The 16,037-nt window shown below is 42.8% G+C and overlaps 1 protein-coding gene across 1 annotated transcript in view; it reads left to right on the top strand.

Annotated features, from left to right (window-relative positions):
* The window catches only part of C1H16orf96 (chromosome 1 C16orf96 homolog), a 77,376-nt gene extending 76,302 nt beyond the window's left edge, over positions 1-1,074 (top strand). Inside the window, exon 21 of the mRNA XM_043999284.1 lies at positions 970-1,074. Coding sequence (XP_043855219.1) covers positions 970-1,000 — 31 coding nt within the window. The 3' untranslated portion in view covers positions 1,001-1,074. The remainder of the gene's footprint in view (positions 1-969) is intronic.
* Positions 1,075-16,037: the final 14,963 nt, after the last annotated feature.

The following is a 16,037-nucleotide window of genomic DNA, read 5'->3' as shown; positions in this document are numbered from 1 at the left end:
CTTGACACTTACTAGCTATGTGACCTTGGACAAGTCATTTAACATTTAACCCTCATTGCCCCACCCCCCCAAAAAAGACTATTAAGATCCCTCCCACTTCTAAAAAAATTATGATCCCCCTGGGGCCAACATCTCTCTTCATCCTTCAGTATTCTAGTTTATTATACAAATGCTAAGAAATCATCAGTTACTTGAAAGTAAAGTAGATTGTTTAAAGGTTATGAGGAATGGGTCCGCTGGAAATTCTCAGATTGCTGCTGGGAAAAATCAACCCTGTACCTTCCCCATTGGTCATCTTCTCATATAACAACCCTTCTGCCCACCCCAATACTTTTCTCTCCAGGGTAGAGAAGGGAGTGTTGAATGACCCTCAGGAGAACTAGTCCTTGGGGCAGCTAGGTGGTAAAGTGGACAGACCACTGGCCCTGGATTCAGGAGAGCCAGAGTTCAAATCCAGCCTCAGATATTTGACACTTACTAGCTGTGTGACCCTGGGCAAGTCACTTAACCCTCATTGACCCACAAAAAAGAGAGAGAGAGAGATAACTAATTCTAATCCAGCCCTAATATTATGGCAAGAGTTGGCAAACAATAATAATCATAGGCTCCTAGATACAGATTTAAAAGGGAACTCAAAGGCCTTCTAGTCCAATCTCCTTATTTTACAAATGAGGAAACTGAGGCCTAGGAAGCTTCAGTGACTTGTCCAAAGTCACATAGGCAGTAATCATCAAGGGTAGAATTTGAACTCAGGTCCTTTGACTCCCAATCTAGTGTTTTTTACACTGTTCCAGCTCTTTAAGGTTTTCAAAGCATTTTACACATATTTTCTTCTTTGATCCAACCTCTTTGTGGCCTACCATCCAACAAGCTGCTGCCAATCACCTTCTGAGACTCAGTTCTCTTAGTGCCCCCAGGGGATTAGGGCTCATCCTGTCCCTGCTCTGAACAGCCTTTCCTTTCTTCTAGCCAAGAACCTTTTCCTTCTTACCAAGTTTAGTTTCCTGTCTAAATTGCCTTGGAAGCCAGTGACTCCTGGATTCCTGGTCCCTCCTCCCCTTGCTCCTACCACAGATGAATATTTTTGGAAACTTCTACTCAGAATAAAATGTATCTATTTTTTTCAGTCTGGATGAAGAGAAAGTATCTTGGGACCACACACTAAGGGTGGGGCTTTGCCTTCCACACTCATGTTCAGAAAAATTCCCCCTTCTTCTTCTCCAAAGTGATGGGAGGGGAAAAAAAAAAAAGGGAGCCCTACAGAGGATGGCTTCTACCCTCCCTTCAGGGCCTTACACTGTCACTGTGCTTAACTCTGCTCTACAGCCTTCCCAGACCTGGCAATTATCAGAGCCCCTCTGTCATCGTGGCTTGAGGTCATTCCCCTCCCAACCCCCCAGCAGAAGAAAACTTGGTCTCATCATGGGCATTGGTGGGTCAAGTAAGGACACTGGTTGGAGGGGACCATACCAAGTGGAATGCTTGTTCCCAGTTTACCTTAGGAGGGTATTGCTCTCTCAAGGTTGGACTAGATGACTTCTTAGGTTCCTTGGGCTTAAAATCTATGATTCTCTTGCAAGAGGGATACCCCAAGTGAAATTCACATATAGAAACCATGGCTGGGTTCCAGAGAGGCTAGGATTCTGTACCCACTTCCTTTTCAACCCGGGCACATGGTTCAGTCTAATGAGAGGAGGGGCAAGGCTCCCTCTTCCATTGTACCCCCAGCTGCCTTTATCTGATCTGGGTATTTCCCCAAAATGGAGGCCCTGGGAGTAACTCACCAAAAACAGAAGGAGACCAGCATGGAGGAGGGATATTCTGGGGTGAGAAGACCACAGAGTCAGAAGTCCCAAGGTTGAGGAGACATTGAGGAAGGTGCCAGGTTGACACGGCAGCTGAGGCATGGTGTTGAAGTCTAGAAAATCAGAAGCACAGTTGGGAAAGGAATGAAGGTTGGCCAAAATGGAAGTTCCTGGGAGGAATTTCTCAATAAGAGAAGGGAACTGGCACAACCAGGAAAGAAACATGAGTGCTGGCTGCTGGATTCCTGGGCAATGGTTTGGGGCCTTGCCAAGCACTGGCAATAGTGCCCCTTTTATGGAGAATGAAAGTTTAATTCAAATCAGCATACATGAAGAGCTTACTATGTGCACAGCTGTATGATAGATACTGGAGATACAAACTTTGTTCTCAAAGACCTTACAACACCCTGGTGGGGAATACAGTGTGTACACAAGTAAATAATTCAGTGAGTATCAAGCACCCACTTTATAGTGGACACTGTTTTAGGCCTCACGGATGTGAAAATGAAAAAAAAACACCATCCTTGCCCTCAAAAATCCTATATTCTACCAGTAGAAAACGTAGCATGTATAAAAGTAAGTACAATTCCACAAGCACTTATTAAGCACTTACTCTATGCCAACAAAGGCAAAAAAGGAAGAGAAGTTCCTGTCCTCCAGGAGCTTCTATTGAAAATATCTACAAAGTAATAGAATGTGGTGAACCCAGAGGGCTCTCCGTCGCCCCTCTGATTGAGTTTCCCCCTCCCCAGGCTTGGGCTGTGGTCACTGAGGCAGCAAGTCTCCTAGGAAACTTTGTGGTCAAGGCCTGAATTCCTGAGACAATGCTTAGCTGGCCTACCAGGGGTCCAAAGACTCATCTGTACAAACCTTGCTCTGTCTAAGCCTGGAACAAGTTCTGCCAGGTCAAGGCTGAAAGGTTAAAAAATTATTCCTATTCTATTAGAATTATTCTAGCAGAGACTCTATTTGATTTCTTTATGGCTTTCTGCTATAAATACTGAGCTATCCTGGATAATAAAGTGCACATAGTTTATCACACATTATGTGGTGCTGATGTGTCAATGATTAATCGTCTCCGACCCTCAACTTCTGTCAAGGGAATAAGCCTTCGACCCTGACAATAGAAAGTAATTTCAAGACGAGCCAGGGTGGGGCACTTGGAACTAGATGTGTACCTAGTACCATCTTTGTTCTCTATCACTCCACTAGAAACTCTAGAATAACTCTCCTTGAGTCTAGGCCCCTGGGTAAATGCCCAGTAGAATGTGGAAGGAATCCTGGTATGGAGGGGCATCATGGGTACAGTGGGGATGAGGTAAAGAATTCTAGAGGCCCAAAGAAGCTGGCACCAAAGAACTCAGGGCCCAAGCCCAATAGGATCTCCCTGCTCTTCTTCCAGCTTTCAGACTAAACTAGGGCTGTTTTCTAATAAATCAAAATCAAAACATTTATTGTGTCTACTATATACCAGGCAGGCGGCTAGGTAGCACAATTGATAGATCCCTGGGCCCTGGAGTCAGGAAGACCACTCATCAGGAGCTCAAATCTGGCCTCAGACATTTACTTAGCTGTGTGACCCTGGGCAAGTCACTTAACCCTATTTGCCTCTCAGTTCCCTCATCTGGAAAAAATGAGCTGGAGAAGGAAATGACAAAGCACTCCAGTATCTTTGCCAAGAAATCTCCAAACAAGATCACGAAGAGTTGGATGTAACTGAAAACAACAACAAATGTGTCAGGCACTGTGCTAAGCACAGGGGATACAAAAGAGGCAAAAAATAGGTCCTGCCCTTAAGGAACTTATCATCTAATTGATGATCTTACACACAGATGAGGCCCCCCCACGCCCAGTAGATTGCAAATTAGCTCAGTGTTGTCTTGACTTTAGCCTAGCACAGGCTCTGTGAGTCATGGTGTGCTGAAGGAATTAGGAAAGACATTTTAGACATTTCTTGGAGAGAGATGACTTAAGGACATGCTTTCCTCTGTTCACCACCATGCTCCTCTTGTGGGAGAAAGGACTCAGCTTGGAGAATGGCCACATGGTAGAAAGGGACCCAGCTTCAGGGTCCGTGCTGGTAACCACAGATCCAGCAGTGGGGTTCTTCTTTGTTTTTTGGTTTTTGGTTTTTGTTTTTTTTTGCAGGCAATGGGGGTTAAGTGACTTGCCCAGGGTCACACAGCTAGTAAGTGTCAAGTGTCTGAGGCCGGATTTGAACTCAGGTACTCCTGAATCCAGGGCCGGTGCTTTATCCACTGCACCACCTAGCCGCCCCATGGGGTTCTTCTTTGAATGGAGCTGTGGACTCTCCCTAAAAACCACAAGGTCACTTCTCTTTGGGACCTACATGATCAAAGCAGTGGCAGGAAGGGAGAAAGGCTACAAGCTGCTACCAAGCTTTATTGCTCAGAGTGAAAGTGGAGTAAAGAGCCCTTCTGCCCACGGAGGTCATCCCTTCGAAGGTTTACAAGTCCCTCCCTTGATGCTGGATAGGAAAATCATGCTGACTGAACTGGTAATAATTGCCCACCCCACCCACTAGCACAAAATCATTAGGACTTAGGATGTCCTAAGGTCCCCCGGAAATAAAAAATTACACAATAATAAAAGAACTGAAAATCATCATACACAGTTTCAACTAGTGTAATTGAAAACAGCCATGCAAAATAAGGTTCCCAAATTGACTGGCCCACATACTACTTTCAGCAGTCTAAATACAATTCCTCCACTTCCTTGCCACCAGGAAGTAGAAAGGGATTAAAATCAATTCAATCAATATCCTGTAGTTTTGACTCTGGATAAATCAGGATTGTTTCCTAAAGTAGATTTCCCCCTATCCCCCTAGACATTCAAATATCTTTAGGATTGTAGCCTGAACAACTTGAATTTTTAGGTGTAGTCCCCCACAGCTAGCTACCAAGATAGTGGAATTTCCTCTAGCTGAAAAGTCATTTAGGGTTCTAAAAGGAACACACACATTTTGGCAATACCACCTGGAAGACCCACAGAGACCACACAGAGAACCATTTGGTCCTTTGGGCCTATTCCCCTGCATCCAAGCGAGAAGACTCAGACAGAAGAGAATCGAGCCTATTTTTAATGGACCTCCAGAAGAGGAGAAAGCATCACTCCCTACCAGAACTATTCCAACATCTAATGCCCCTCATAATTGGGAAATTATTCCTCACACCCAGTCAAATCTCTCTTCTACCCCCTCCCCACATCCCATTGTGTAAATCCATTTTTCTTTCTTCTTCAATGGAATTGAACAGCTGGATCTTTTTAATAAATGAAGTGAGACTAAACAGCTGTGCTAAACTCAATACATGTCAGCCCATGTCACATGACAGTCAAGAAGACCAATGCCATCATCAGCTGCATTATGACAAGTGTAGTGTCCAGGACAAGACAGGTGATAGCCCTGCTTCCCTGGTCAGGCTGAATCGGGATTATTATGCTTAGTTCTGGATACCAAAATTTAGGGAGTATGAGTGAAGGAAGAATGATTTATTATGTACCTATTTTGTATAAGGTACTGTGCTCAGCTGGTTACAAATATTATCTGATCCTCACAGTGGCTCTGGAAGGTAAGTGCTATTATTACTACCATTTGAAGAAATTTAAACAGATAGAAGTTAAGAAGAGTCCCATGGCTAGTTATCTATCCTAGGCTGGATTTTAATTCAGATCTTCCTGACTCCAGGCCCAGTACTCTATCCACTGTATCATATAGCTTGCCTCTATGAATAAGTAATCAATAAGCATTAGTGCCTATTTTGTTCCAGGCATTGTGCTAAGCACCGAGAATACAAAAATTGGCAAAAGACAGTCCCTGACCTCAAAGTCAAATGGGAAAGACAACAAGCAAACCCATATATTCAAACTATATGCAGGATAAAAAGGAAATGAGAGAAAAGACTTGAATTAAGAAGGGTTCACAAAAGCTTCCTGTAGAAGATGAGATTCGGGTTGGGACTTGAATGAATTAATGAATAAGCAATTTATTAAGTCCTCACTTAAAAATAAAATGAGATATTACTTAAATATTTATTAAGTGCTTACAAAAAACAAAACCGGATATTTACAAAGTAAAGAAAGAGGGGCAGCTAGGTGGCAGTGGATCAAGCACTGGGCCTGGAGTTAGGAAGACCTGAGTTCAAATCTGGCCTCAGACACTAGCCAACCCTGGACAAGTCACTTAACCCTGTGTTTGCCTCAGTTTCCTTATCTGTAAAATGGGGACACACTGGAGCAGTGGGTAGAGCACCGGCCCTGGAGTCAGGAGCACCTGAGTTCAAATCCGGCCTCAGACACTTAACACTTACTAGCTGTGTGACCCTGGGCAAGTCACTTAACCCCAACTGCCTCACTAAAAAAAAAAAAAAAAAAAAAGGGGACACACTGGAGAAGGAAATGGCGAACCACTCCAGTATTTTTGCCAAGAAAACCTCAAATAGGGTCACAAAGAATTGGACACAACTGAACAACAACATAAAGAGGGAACTAGGAGTCTCAGTGGATGGAGTGTAAGACCTGGTTTCAGGAAGCTCTGCATTCAAATCTGCCCTCAGATACTTACTAGCTGTGTGTGACTCTGATCAAGTCACTTAACCTCTGCCTGGCTTAGTTTCCTCAACTGTAAATTAGGGATAATAATAGCACCTACCTCCTAGGGTAGTTGTGAGAATAAAATTAGACAATATTTGTAAGTACTTTGCAAACTTTAAGACACATTAATACTAGCTGCTGCTACTACTGCTGCTGTTGCTGTTGCTGTTGTGTGCAAGGCACAGGTGTCAACTACTGGGCACACAAATAAAAGCAAGGGAGACAATTCCTACCTTCAAGGAGTTTACATTCTATTTATTTATTTATTTTGCGGGGAGAGTTTACATTCTAAAGAGGGACAATACCACATAAAAAAGGCATGAAGATAATGTTAGGGCAGCATGGTTTGGAAAAGGCCTGATTTCAAGAGGAGGCCAACCAGGATGGTAACGGGCCTCAAGCTGTCTTCAAATATTTGACAGTTGTACTGTGAGAGGAGAAAGGGGAGACAGAGAGGGAGAGAGACAGAGATAGAGACAGAGAGACAGAGAAAGAGACAGAAACATAGAGACAGACACAGAGATAGAGACAGAGACAGAGGGAGACAGAGAGACAGACAGATTAGACTTGTTTATGGCTTGGCCTCAGAGAATAGACCCTGAGTATGTGACTTGGTGCTGTGGATAGAATTTTATTGGCTCTGTAGTAAGAGAGCTTGGGTATGAATGTCGCCTCTGAAAGCTTACCATCTCTGTGACCTGAGGCAAATCATTGAATCCTACTTTAGACAGTTACCTTCTTTCCTTCTCTGAAGAAATGAAAGTTATGATCTACCTAAAGGTAATCACCCCCTTCCCCCTTTCCTAAAGGGATTATGCTATTGATGAGAGGGGGGAGTTCTATTTGATTTTCTGAAAGTCACCTGTAACCCAGTAGGGGAAGAGCCTTAAAGGGGGTAGGGTGTGATGTAGTAGGGTGAGTGGTATGCTGTATTAGTTTTAGGAAAATGACTGTCCAGGAGGCATTCCCCAAAGATTAAGCGATGTTTGTTCTATAATATGAAGAAGAGTGGTAGCCCTAAACTATACTTTTAATCATATTGTCACATTTTCCTTGCCCAAGATTTTTATAAATGTTGCTTCCGAACCTTTTGTGTTAGAGACACATCCAAGTGCATGAGGGGAATCTGCCAATTTAAACATCTTTCTTTGAGCTAGAAGTGCTTGGATCTAAAATAATGATAAATTAATACAAATTGTTTCTAACAGGCTTGTGCCTAAAACACAGAGTGTAATAAATTAATGTTTTTTCATTGATAGTAGGAAGCTATATTGTTCAATTCCTTTCTAGACTTCCTCTTTGGGAATTGTCTTTATAGCCTCTGGTATATTCTTTTGAATACCATCAGGGGTGACAATTCTTCATCCTATGAGAGTGGATTTGACTTGAGGAAATAGTCAAAAGCCATTAGGAGCCAAGTGTGGTGAATAAGGTGAGTGATCAAAATGGGGGAAACCACTTTGGTGGTCAAAATGAGCTACCACTATAAGATAATGATTCTTTTGTGCCCCAAGTTCAGAATAAAACATTTGAGCAATTACAGCATCCTTGGAATCCTAAGGTGACTACTCTAATGGACAATAATCATTTGGTAACTGGGTACTCAACGGATATCACACCAGGTCTGCAGTCAAGGGATACCTAGATTCAAATTTAGCCTCAGACACTTACTAACTGTTCTGACCCTGGGAAGGTTACTTAACCTCTGTTTGCCTTAGTTTCCCCATCTGTAAATGGGGACAATAATAGCACCTACCTCCCAGGGTTGTGAGGATCCAATGAGATAATAATTATAAAGTGCTTAGTACGGTACCTGGCACGTAGTAAGTGCTAAATAAATGTTCGCTATTATTACTTGGACATATGCATTTCTGGTATTTTTAAAAAGTGATTCTTAATTACAATCCCAAGAAATTCTTTAATATTTTAAAGATCCTCTCAGATGATTCTCTTTCTTTGACACTGCCTTCCATAGTTCTTATTTCCCAAACATATAGAAGATTTACAAGATACAAAGTTCTTAATTACCTGTTTAGGGTTTGGAGCACATACATAGGTACCCCTGCCATCCCTGTCTTTGAGTTTCACTTGGGTTTGGCTTTAGTTGAGTCTAAATAGGTTTTCCAAGTCTCCCAGATTTCCTTTGAGTCTCTTCAAATCCCCTGGGATGCTTGTGAGCTCCATAAGGGCAAGGATTGTCTTTTGCTTCTTTTTTTTTTTCAGTGATCTATGAAAATATTCATTCTATTATCTTACTGATGCTCATTCTAAGCATGTACATGGTACAGTATTTCTTTTTTTAATTATTAAATAGAATTTTTTTCCAAAATATATGTAAAAGCAAATTTTAACATCAATTTTTTAAAACTTTGTGTTCCAACTTCTCTTCCTCCTCCATTCCCACCCCCTTTTGCTGCTTTTTGTAACCTCAGCACTTAGTACATTGCCTGGTACACACATAGTAGGCTAAGTGTTTAATAAATGCTTATTGGGGGCAGCTAGGTGGCGAAGTGGATAGAACACCGGCCCTGGAGTCAGGAGTACCTGAGTTCAAATCCGGTCTCAGACACTTAACACTTACTAGCTGTGTGACCCTGGGCAAGTCACTTAACCCCAATTGCCTCACTAAAAAAAAAAATGCTTATTGACTCGATGGTAACTTAGTGCCCAACTTACTGCCAGAATATTTTTTTTAAAGTTCAGATCTGATTTTGTTTGTATAAGTGTGGAATCTCATCTGTAACCTATTGTCTTAGAGAGCTTCCAGAGGGCTTTAAAAAGTTAAGTAAGTTCCCCAAGGCCACGTGGCTGGAGTGAGTCAGAGGCAGGGCTTGATAGTAGGCCTTCCTAATTCCTAAGGAAACCATCTCTGCTTTACATTGGTGCTTTGATATGCCAGATATAGAGGAGGTAATAATGCTTATCCCCTAGGATGGTTGCAAAGATCATGACAGTATATGGAGAGCATTTTGCAAACCTTAAAACACTATGAAGGTGCTAGCTATAATTAAATTGTCCTTCTCCAACAGCAGGGGGTGGGAAGGATGAACCGGGGGTAAGGAAGAAGCAGGAAGTAGATTAGACTAACTGAACATGGGTTCTAATCCTGACTCTCCCATTAAGTGGCTTTGTGACCTTGGGCAAATCACTTAACATCCCAGGGACTCAGTTTCTTTAACTGTAAAGTGAGAGGATTAGACTAGAAGATCTCTAAGGTCTCTCATCTCTTTGACATCTTCTGAGAGTAGGTTCAGAGTCAGGAAGGTGATGGTGACACAGCAGATAGAGCTCTGGGCCTAGAGTCAGGAAGACCTGAGTTCAAATGTTACCTCAGACACTTTCTAGCTGTGTAACCCTGAGCAAGTCACTTAACCCTTCAGTTTCCTCATCTGCCTCAGTTTTCTTCATCCTGGAGAAGGAAATAGCAAACCAAACCAGTATCTTTACCAAGAAAACCCCAAATGGGGTCATGAAGTGTTGGACAAGACTGAGCAACAGTATACACTAGCATATAATAGGAACTTAATAAATGCTTGTTTCCTTCCTTGTTTCTTTCCTGCCCCAACACCACTCATAGCACCTCATAGCTTGAGAATTATAATGAAATTAAAGGGCAAGCCTCATTCCAGACTTTGTAACAGCAAACTGAGAAGGTCAAAGATTCCATATCGCAGCCCCTGGTGGGCTTTTCCAGGGCCTCACCTCCAAACGAAGGAGCACTCTCTTGCTGCAAAGACAGGCACTAAGGCAGCCCAACTGTCACTGCATAAATCATCTTTTCTGGCATAGTTCATAACATGCAACAGGACTGAAAAAGTCTAAAGAAAATATACACCAGTACACACACATACATACATATAGAGGCGTGCACAGTGTAATATACATGTACAGGTATATACACAAACATGCATGTATACTACATATATGTAGGTGTGTCTATACCGAATCATGTGCCTGTGTGTACATATATGTGCATGCATACTATTTGTGTGTATGTATATGTGTGTTTGCATACTGTGTTTGGAGAAAGAAAAAAGAAGAGAGGAGAAAGGAAAAAGGAGAAAGGTGGGAGAGAGGAGAAAGAGGAAAGGGGGAAAGGAGGAAGACAGAGACAGAGACAAAGAGACAGAGACAGACAGAGAGACAAAGACAGACAGACAAACACACACACACACATACACAGAAATTCTTCTAAGTAGAGAATTTCAGGCTCTGATCCCAGAGGCATGGGATATGCGAACCATGAATGTCCTCTAAATAGCAAATCATGTTATCACACTTACCTAAGGTTTCACAAAGTGCTTCCATCTAGATTATCTCATTTGAACTTCAAACAGCCCTATAAGGCAGGCAGAGGGGAGATTTTTCTCCCTCTTAATAGAGGATTCTGAGGCTCCAAGAGGTTAGACATGACCTGATCTAAGTCACACAGCTAGTAAGCAGTGGACTCAAATCCAAGTTTCCTGGCTTCAAATCCAGTGGGCTTTCCAAACAATCAAAAGATACTTTGTGTTTGCCATGTTGCTGCTGTCAGTTACCACTTTTCAAGTTACTCTTTTTTTTTTAAGTGAGGCAATTGGGGTTAAGTGACTTGCCCAGGGTCACACAGTATTAAGTGTCTGAGGCCGGATTTGAACTCAGGTACTCCTGACTCCAGGGCCGGTGCTCTATCCACTGCACCACCTAGCCGCCCCTCAAGTTACTCTTGTAACTCTGTCAATGTGTCGCTTTAATGTCCGGTGATACCTTGGGGGAAGAGCTGTGAATTTTGGTATTAGACACCCCTGGGTCCAAATCCTGGCTTTGTCGATTACTAGCTGTGTGACCTTGAGTAAGTCACTTAACCTGTTTTCCCCCATTTATAAAATAAGGAGATTGGATTAGATGAACTCTAACTTGCCTTTCAGCTCTATTTTTTTATTTTATTTTATTTTTTTGGTGAGGCAATTGGAGTTAAGTGACTTGCCTAGGGTGACACAGCTAGTAAGTGTAAAGTGTCTGAGGCCAGATTTGAACCCAGGTCCTCCTGAATCCAGGGCCGGTACTCTGTCCACTACACCACCTAGCTGCCCCTGCCTTTCAGCTCTCAATCTCTGACCTTCTCCACCCCATTCCCTGACATCATCTTCCAATTTAAAATTTGCCCATTGGAAAGACTTTTAATTCCTTGCCTGAACAGTTTCTAAACCTCTAGGGACTCTTCCTGCCTCAACTTCCACTCTACTTTAGCCACACCTCATGATGGTCCCACTTGAGATCTCTTTTTTCTTTTTTTTTGGCGGGGCAATGAGGGTTAAGTGACTTACCCAGGGTCACACAGCTAGTAAATATCAAACATCTGAGGCATGTCAAATGTCTGAGGATGGATTTGAACTCAGGCCCTCCTGAATCCAGGACCAGTACTTTATCCACTATGTCACCTAGCTGCCCCCTGAGATCTCACTCTCACTGGCAGTAATAGAGTCCTTTCAGTCGTGTAGAGCTCTCTACAAACACTAATTTATTTGACCCTTACAATAACTTGTGAAGTATCATCATCCCCATTATAGATGAGGAAACTAAGGCTCAAAGAAATTAAATGACTTATCCAGGTCACATAACTATGTGAGTATCTGAGGCAGGATTTGAATTCCAAGGGCTTCTTGACTCCACACGTGTCCTATCTAGTAAGTATCCAAGGCAGGATTTGAAACCAGGGCTTCTGACACCAAAATCCACTAGTCTTCCCATGACACCACCAGACTTCAAGTCCGGCTACATCCGATCTGATGTCCTTTAGAGGGAAGTGAGTCTCCTCCAAAATCCTGCACTCTGATATTCTATTGTCTAACTACAATCTACTATCCTTCTGCCTCTTACTAAATTAGCTTTTTTGCTTCTGGCCCCCACGTCCCTTCTCCCAGGCTCACTCCCCTTCTTTTGCCTCCTTACCCTTTGACCCTGTTGTCAGCTATGTCAATGGCTTCCTCTCTACTCCCACTGTCCCTGCTCTCATGCAGAGACTTTAAAAAACCTCCCCAAACACCATGCATTTTGACTTGACTGAGCAGCGGTGCTGATTTCGCTGACTGGGCTACAAGCAGCAAAGGTTCTATTTCATGAGAATAAACTGTCCTTAATGTGCTTGCCATTGTGTGAAGCAGAAACTCGTGCTGGAACAGTTATGCCTTTGTTCTCCAGAAACCATATTTATTGTGTGCCTTGTCAAAACTCCCCCACTAAAAGCCTCTTCTGATGCCTCATCACGACTGGGAGGTGACCCCGAGCTCTCCAAGGCTAGTGCAGTCAAACAAGAGGCCTGGAAGATTGCAGACGCTTATTACCTCTCACCTTGACTACTGCAGCTGCCTCCTGACTAAGGATCCCAAACATTGCCGGTCTCCCGCCCTGAAATCCAGTTGTTACCTCACTGCCTGAGGGATCTTCCAAATGCAGAGGGAGATCCAATGTGTCACTCCTCTGCTCCAAACTCTTCAATGGCTGATTACTACTGCTTGTGGCTGTTGTTCAGTAGTCTCAGTTGTGTCTGACTCTCTGTGATCCCATTTGGGGTTTTCTTGGCAAGGATATTGGATTGGTAGTAATAGCAACACTGTGTGATGATCAACTGTGACTGACTTAGCTCTTTTCAGCAATACAGTGATCTGAGACAAAGGACTCATGATGGAAAATGGTCTCCATATGCAGAGAAAGGACTGATGGGAGTCTGAATGCAGATCGAAACTTCCTATTTTCACTTTCTTTGGGATTTTTTTCATAGTTTTGTCCTTTTGGTCTGTTTCTTTCACAACTGTGACTAATATGGAAATATGTTTTACATGATTGCACATATATAATCTATATCTACTGTTTTAGGAAGAGGGAAAGGGAGGGAGAAAAATTAGGAACTCAAAATTTTGTAAAAATGAATGCTAAAAATTGTCTTTACATATATAATTGAAAAAAAATCCTATTAAAAAGAAGATATTGAGGGGGGGCAGCTAGGTGGCACAGTGGATAAAGCACTGGCCCTGGATTCAAGAGGACCAGAGTTCAAAGCCATACTCAGACACTTGACACTAGCTATGTGACCCTGGGCAAGTCATTTAACCCTCATTTCCCCACCCCCCCAAAATATATTTGAGAGGTTTGCCATTTTCTGCTTCAGTTTATTTTTTTTACAGATGAGGAAACTGAGGCAAACAGGGTTAAGTGACTTGCCCAGGGTCAAATAGCTATTAAGTGTCCAAGGTTCCAGACACAGCATTCTATCCATCATGCCACTCAGCTGCCTATTAGGCCTATTGTTACCAAATAAGAAGTCATACCCCTTAGTCTGGCATTCGAGGCCCTCCGTGACCCAGCTTCCCACTTTCCACAAATACTACTCCTTCCTACATGGGCTATAATGGAGCACTCAGCACAACTTTGTTCATGTCCTGTGTTTTCCTGTCTTTGTGTCTGTGCTCATGATATTCCAGGTGTCTGGAACAGCCTCCTCTCCCAAACCATTTCCCAGCTTTTGAGATCCCCATCCCTTGAAGGTTTTCTCTACTCACCTCCAACTCCTAGAATCCCTACCCCACTTCAAGGCTGAGCCCAAATGCCAGGGCTCCTTCAAGAGGCATTTCCTGATTCCTTCAATTTGTAGCACAGCCCACCCCTCCTCTGTTTTTATTATAACTGGTGCTTAGTACATACTTATCGATTGATTGATTGATCCAAGGCCCAGCTCCAAACCCATCACCTCCATGAAACTCTTAGTGAATTCTACCCCATAACTGGAAATTATTTTTCTTTCCTCTGACTTCACATGCTTTGCTTTAGGCCTCTCTCACGTGTTCCTGTCATAGCCTATTTGACACTATATTTATTAGAATGCTGCATATTGGTATCTAGAAGGTAGCTAGGTGGCTCAGTGAATAGCGCACTGGACCTAGAGTTAGAAAAACCCAGTGTGTCCCTGGGCAGGTCACTTAACCTCCCATTGCCTTAATCCACTGGAGAAGGAAATGGCAAACCACTCCAATATCTTTGCCAAAAAAACCCCAAACCAATGATCAGTATGGTCCAATGGGGGTCACATAGAGTCAGACATGACTAAACAACTTTAAGACATTTGTCTATATTGCTGTATATTTGCCATTAGATCAAAGGTTCCATGAGGGTGAGGACCATGTCTTACCTATCTTCTTTATTCTTTTATCTCCCCCCCCCACCCCCGGCCAGCGCAATGAGGGTTAAGTGACTTGCCCAGGGTCACACAGTTAGTGTCAAATATCTGAGGATGGGTTTGAACTCAGGTCCTCCTGAATCCAGGGCCAGTGCTTTATCCACTGTGCACCTAGCTGCCTCTCTCATATCTTAATATTTATTATATCTTCTTTATTATGTCCTTCAGGCACCTATCATAGTGCTTTTTGCATCTAGTAGAAGTTCAATAGTTGTGGAATTAATGAAAGAATAGTGTTTTGATAAATGCAACTGAAGATACTCCAAAGTTGCTAAAATTTACTTCAAACCAGACAATGAAACTGTGAAGTGAAAAGTGAAGACTCAGGTATCCTCAGGAAGATGTTCATTTTTCTCATCCTGACCTCTGTTCATCTCCCTGTTACATAGACAACTTTCCCTCTCAAGTCTTAGGCAAAGCATCAGACTAAATAGAGCTATCCTTTCTAATTAAGTGAGGGTGATTGAAGTGCTGAGATTCCCAAGGCCTTCTCGGCAGTCTGGCTCAGGACAAGCAGACATGATCTATGACACAGGTAATTAACCTTGCATTAGGGCTTGGCTGTCAGTGGAATGCCATGGGTGTCCACTGAGCAAGTGATTACAGAAAGATGCTGGGAGCGGAATGAAGGTTAAAAAAACAACAGCATGGTGAGAGGAACAGGGTACTATGAATTTATTCTTTGTTGTTTTTTGTTTTGTTTTGCAGGGCAATGGGGGTTAAGTGACTTGCCCAGGGTCACACAGCTAGTAAGTGTCAAGTGTCTGAGGCCAGATTTGAACTCAGGTACTCCTGAATCCAGGGCCGGTGCTTTATCCACTGTGCTATCTAGCCACCCCTTATGAATTTATTCTTATTCAGAAAGGGAATTGACTGCTAGCAATGGCTGTATGAGCAAAGGATCTGTGTGTTTATTTATTGTTAATCACATCAAAGGAGGTTCTGATAAACCAGTTAGCTGAGGGAGACAAAGGCCCTGAGTGTGACCATCAGGAGAGGCATAGAAGTAGATGGAGCTGGCTACCTGAATCCTGCTCATTCACATAGCATAATATCTATATGCCATCTCATTTCTACCAACAAGCTGTGAGTTCGAATTTTCACATAAACAGAAATTTAGTGAGAGGCACAACAAGGGGACCTTTGTAGTGAGTGGAAAGGGAAAGGTTGGCTGAAGTTTGATGGCAGCAGAGGCCCTACACCAACTAGCCCAATGGCTTCTAGATCTGACAAAATCATTAGTAGGGGGCAAGTGGGGTACACCAGAACTCCAGCTCAGAGTTTGAGGTGTGAGAAGGGAGACAGATAGCCTAAGGCAAGAGGTTAAAAGAAGAGCTGAGCTTTACTCAAAGAGCATGATAGTTATCTTTTATATCTGGAGAATGCTTTACATCTATAAAGCATTTTCA

The sequence above is a fragment of the Dromiciops gliroides genome, chromosome 1 (assembly GCF_019393635.1).
Source record: "Dromiciops gliroides isolate mDroGli1 chromosome 1, mDroGli1.pri, whole genome shotgun sequence".
Classification (NCBI taxonomy): Eukaryota; Metazoa; Chordata; class Mammalia; order Microbiotheria; family Microbiotheriidae; genus Dromiciops; species Dromiciops gliroides.
The sequence above is the reverse complement of the archived record's forward strand: the minus strand, read 5'-3'. Positions and strand labels throughout refer to the sequence as shown.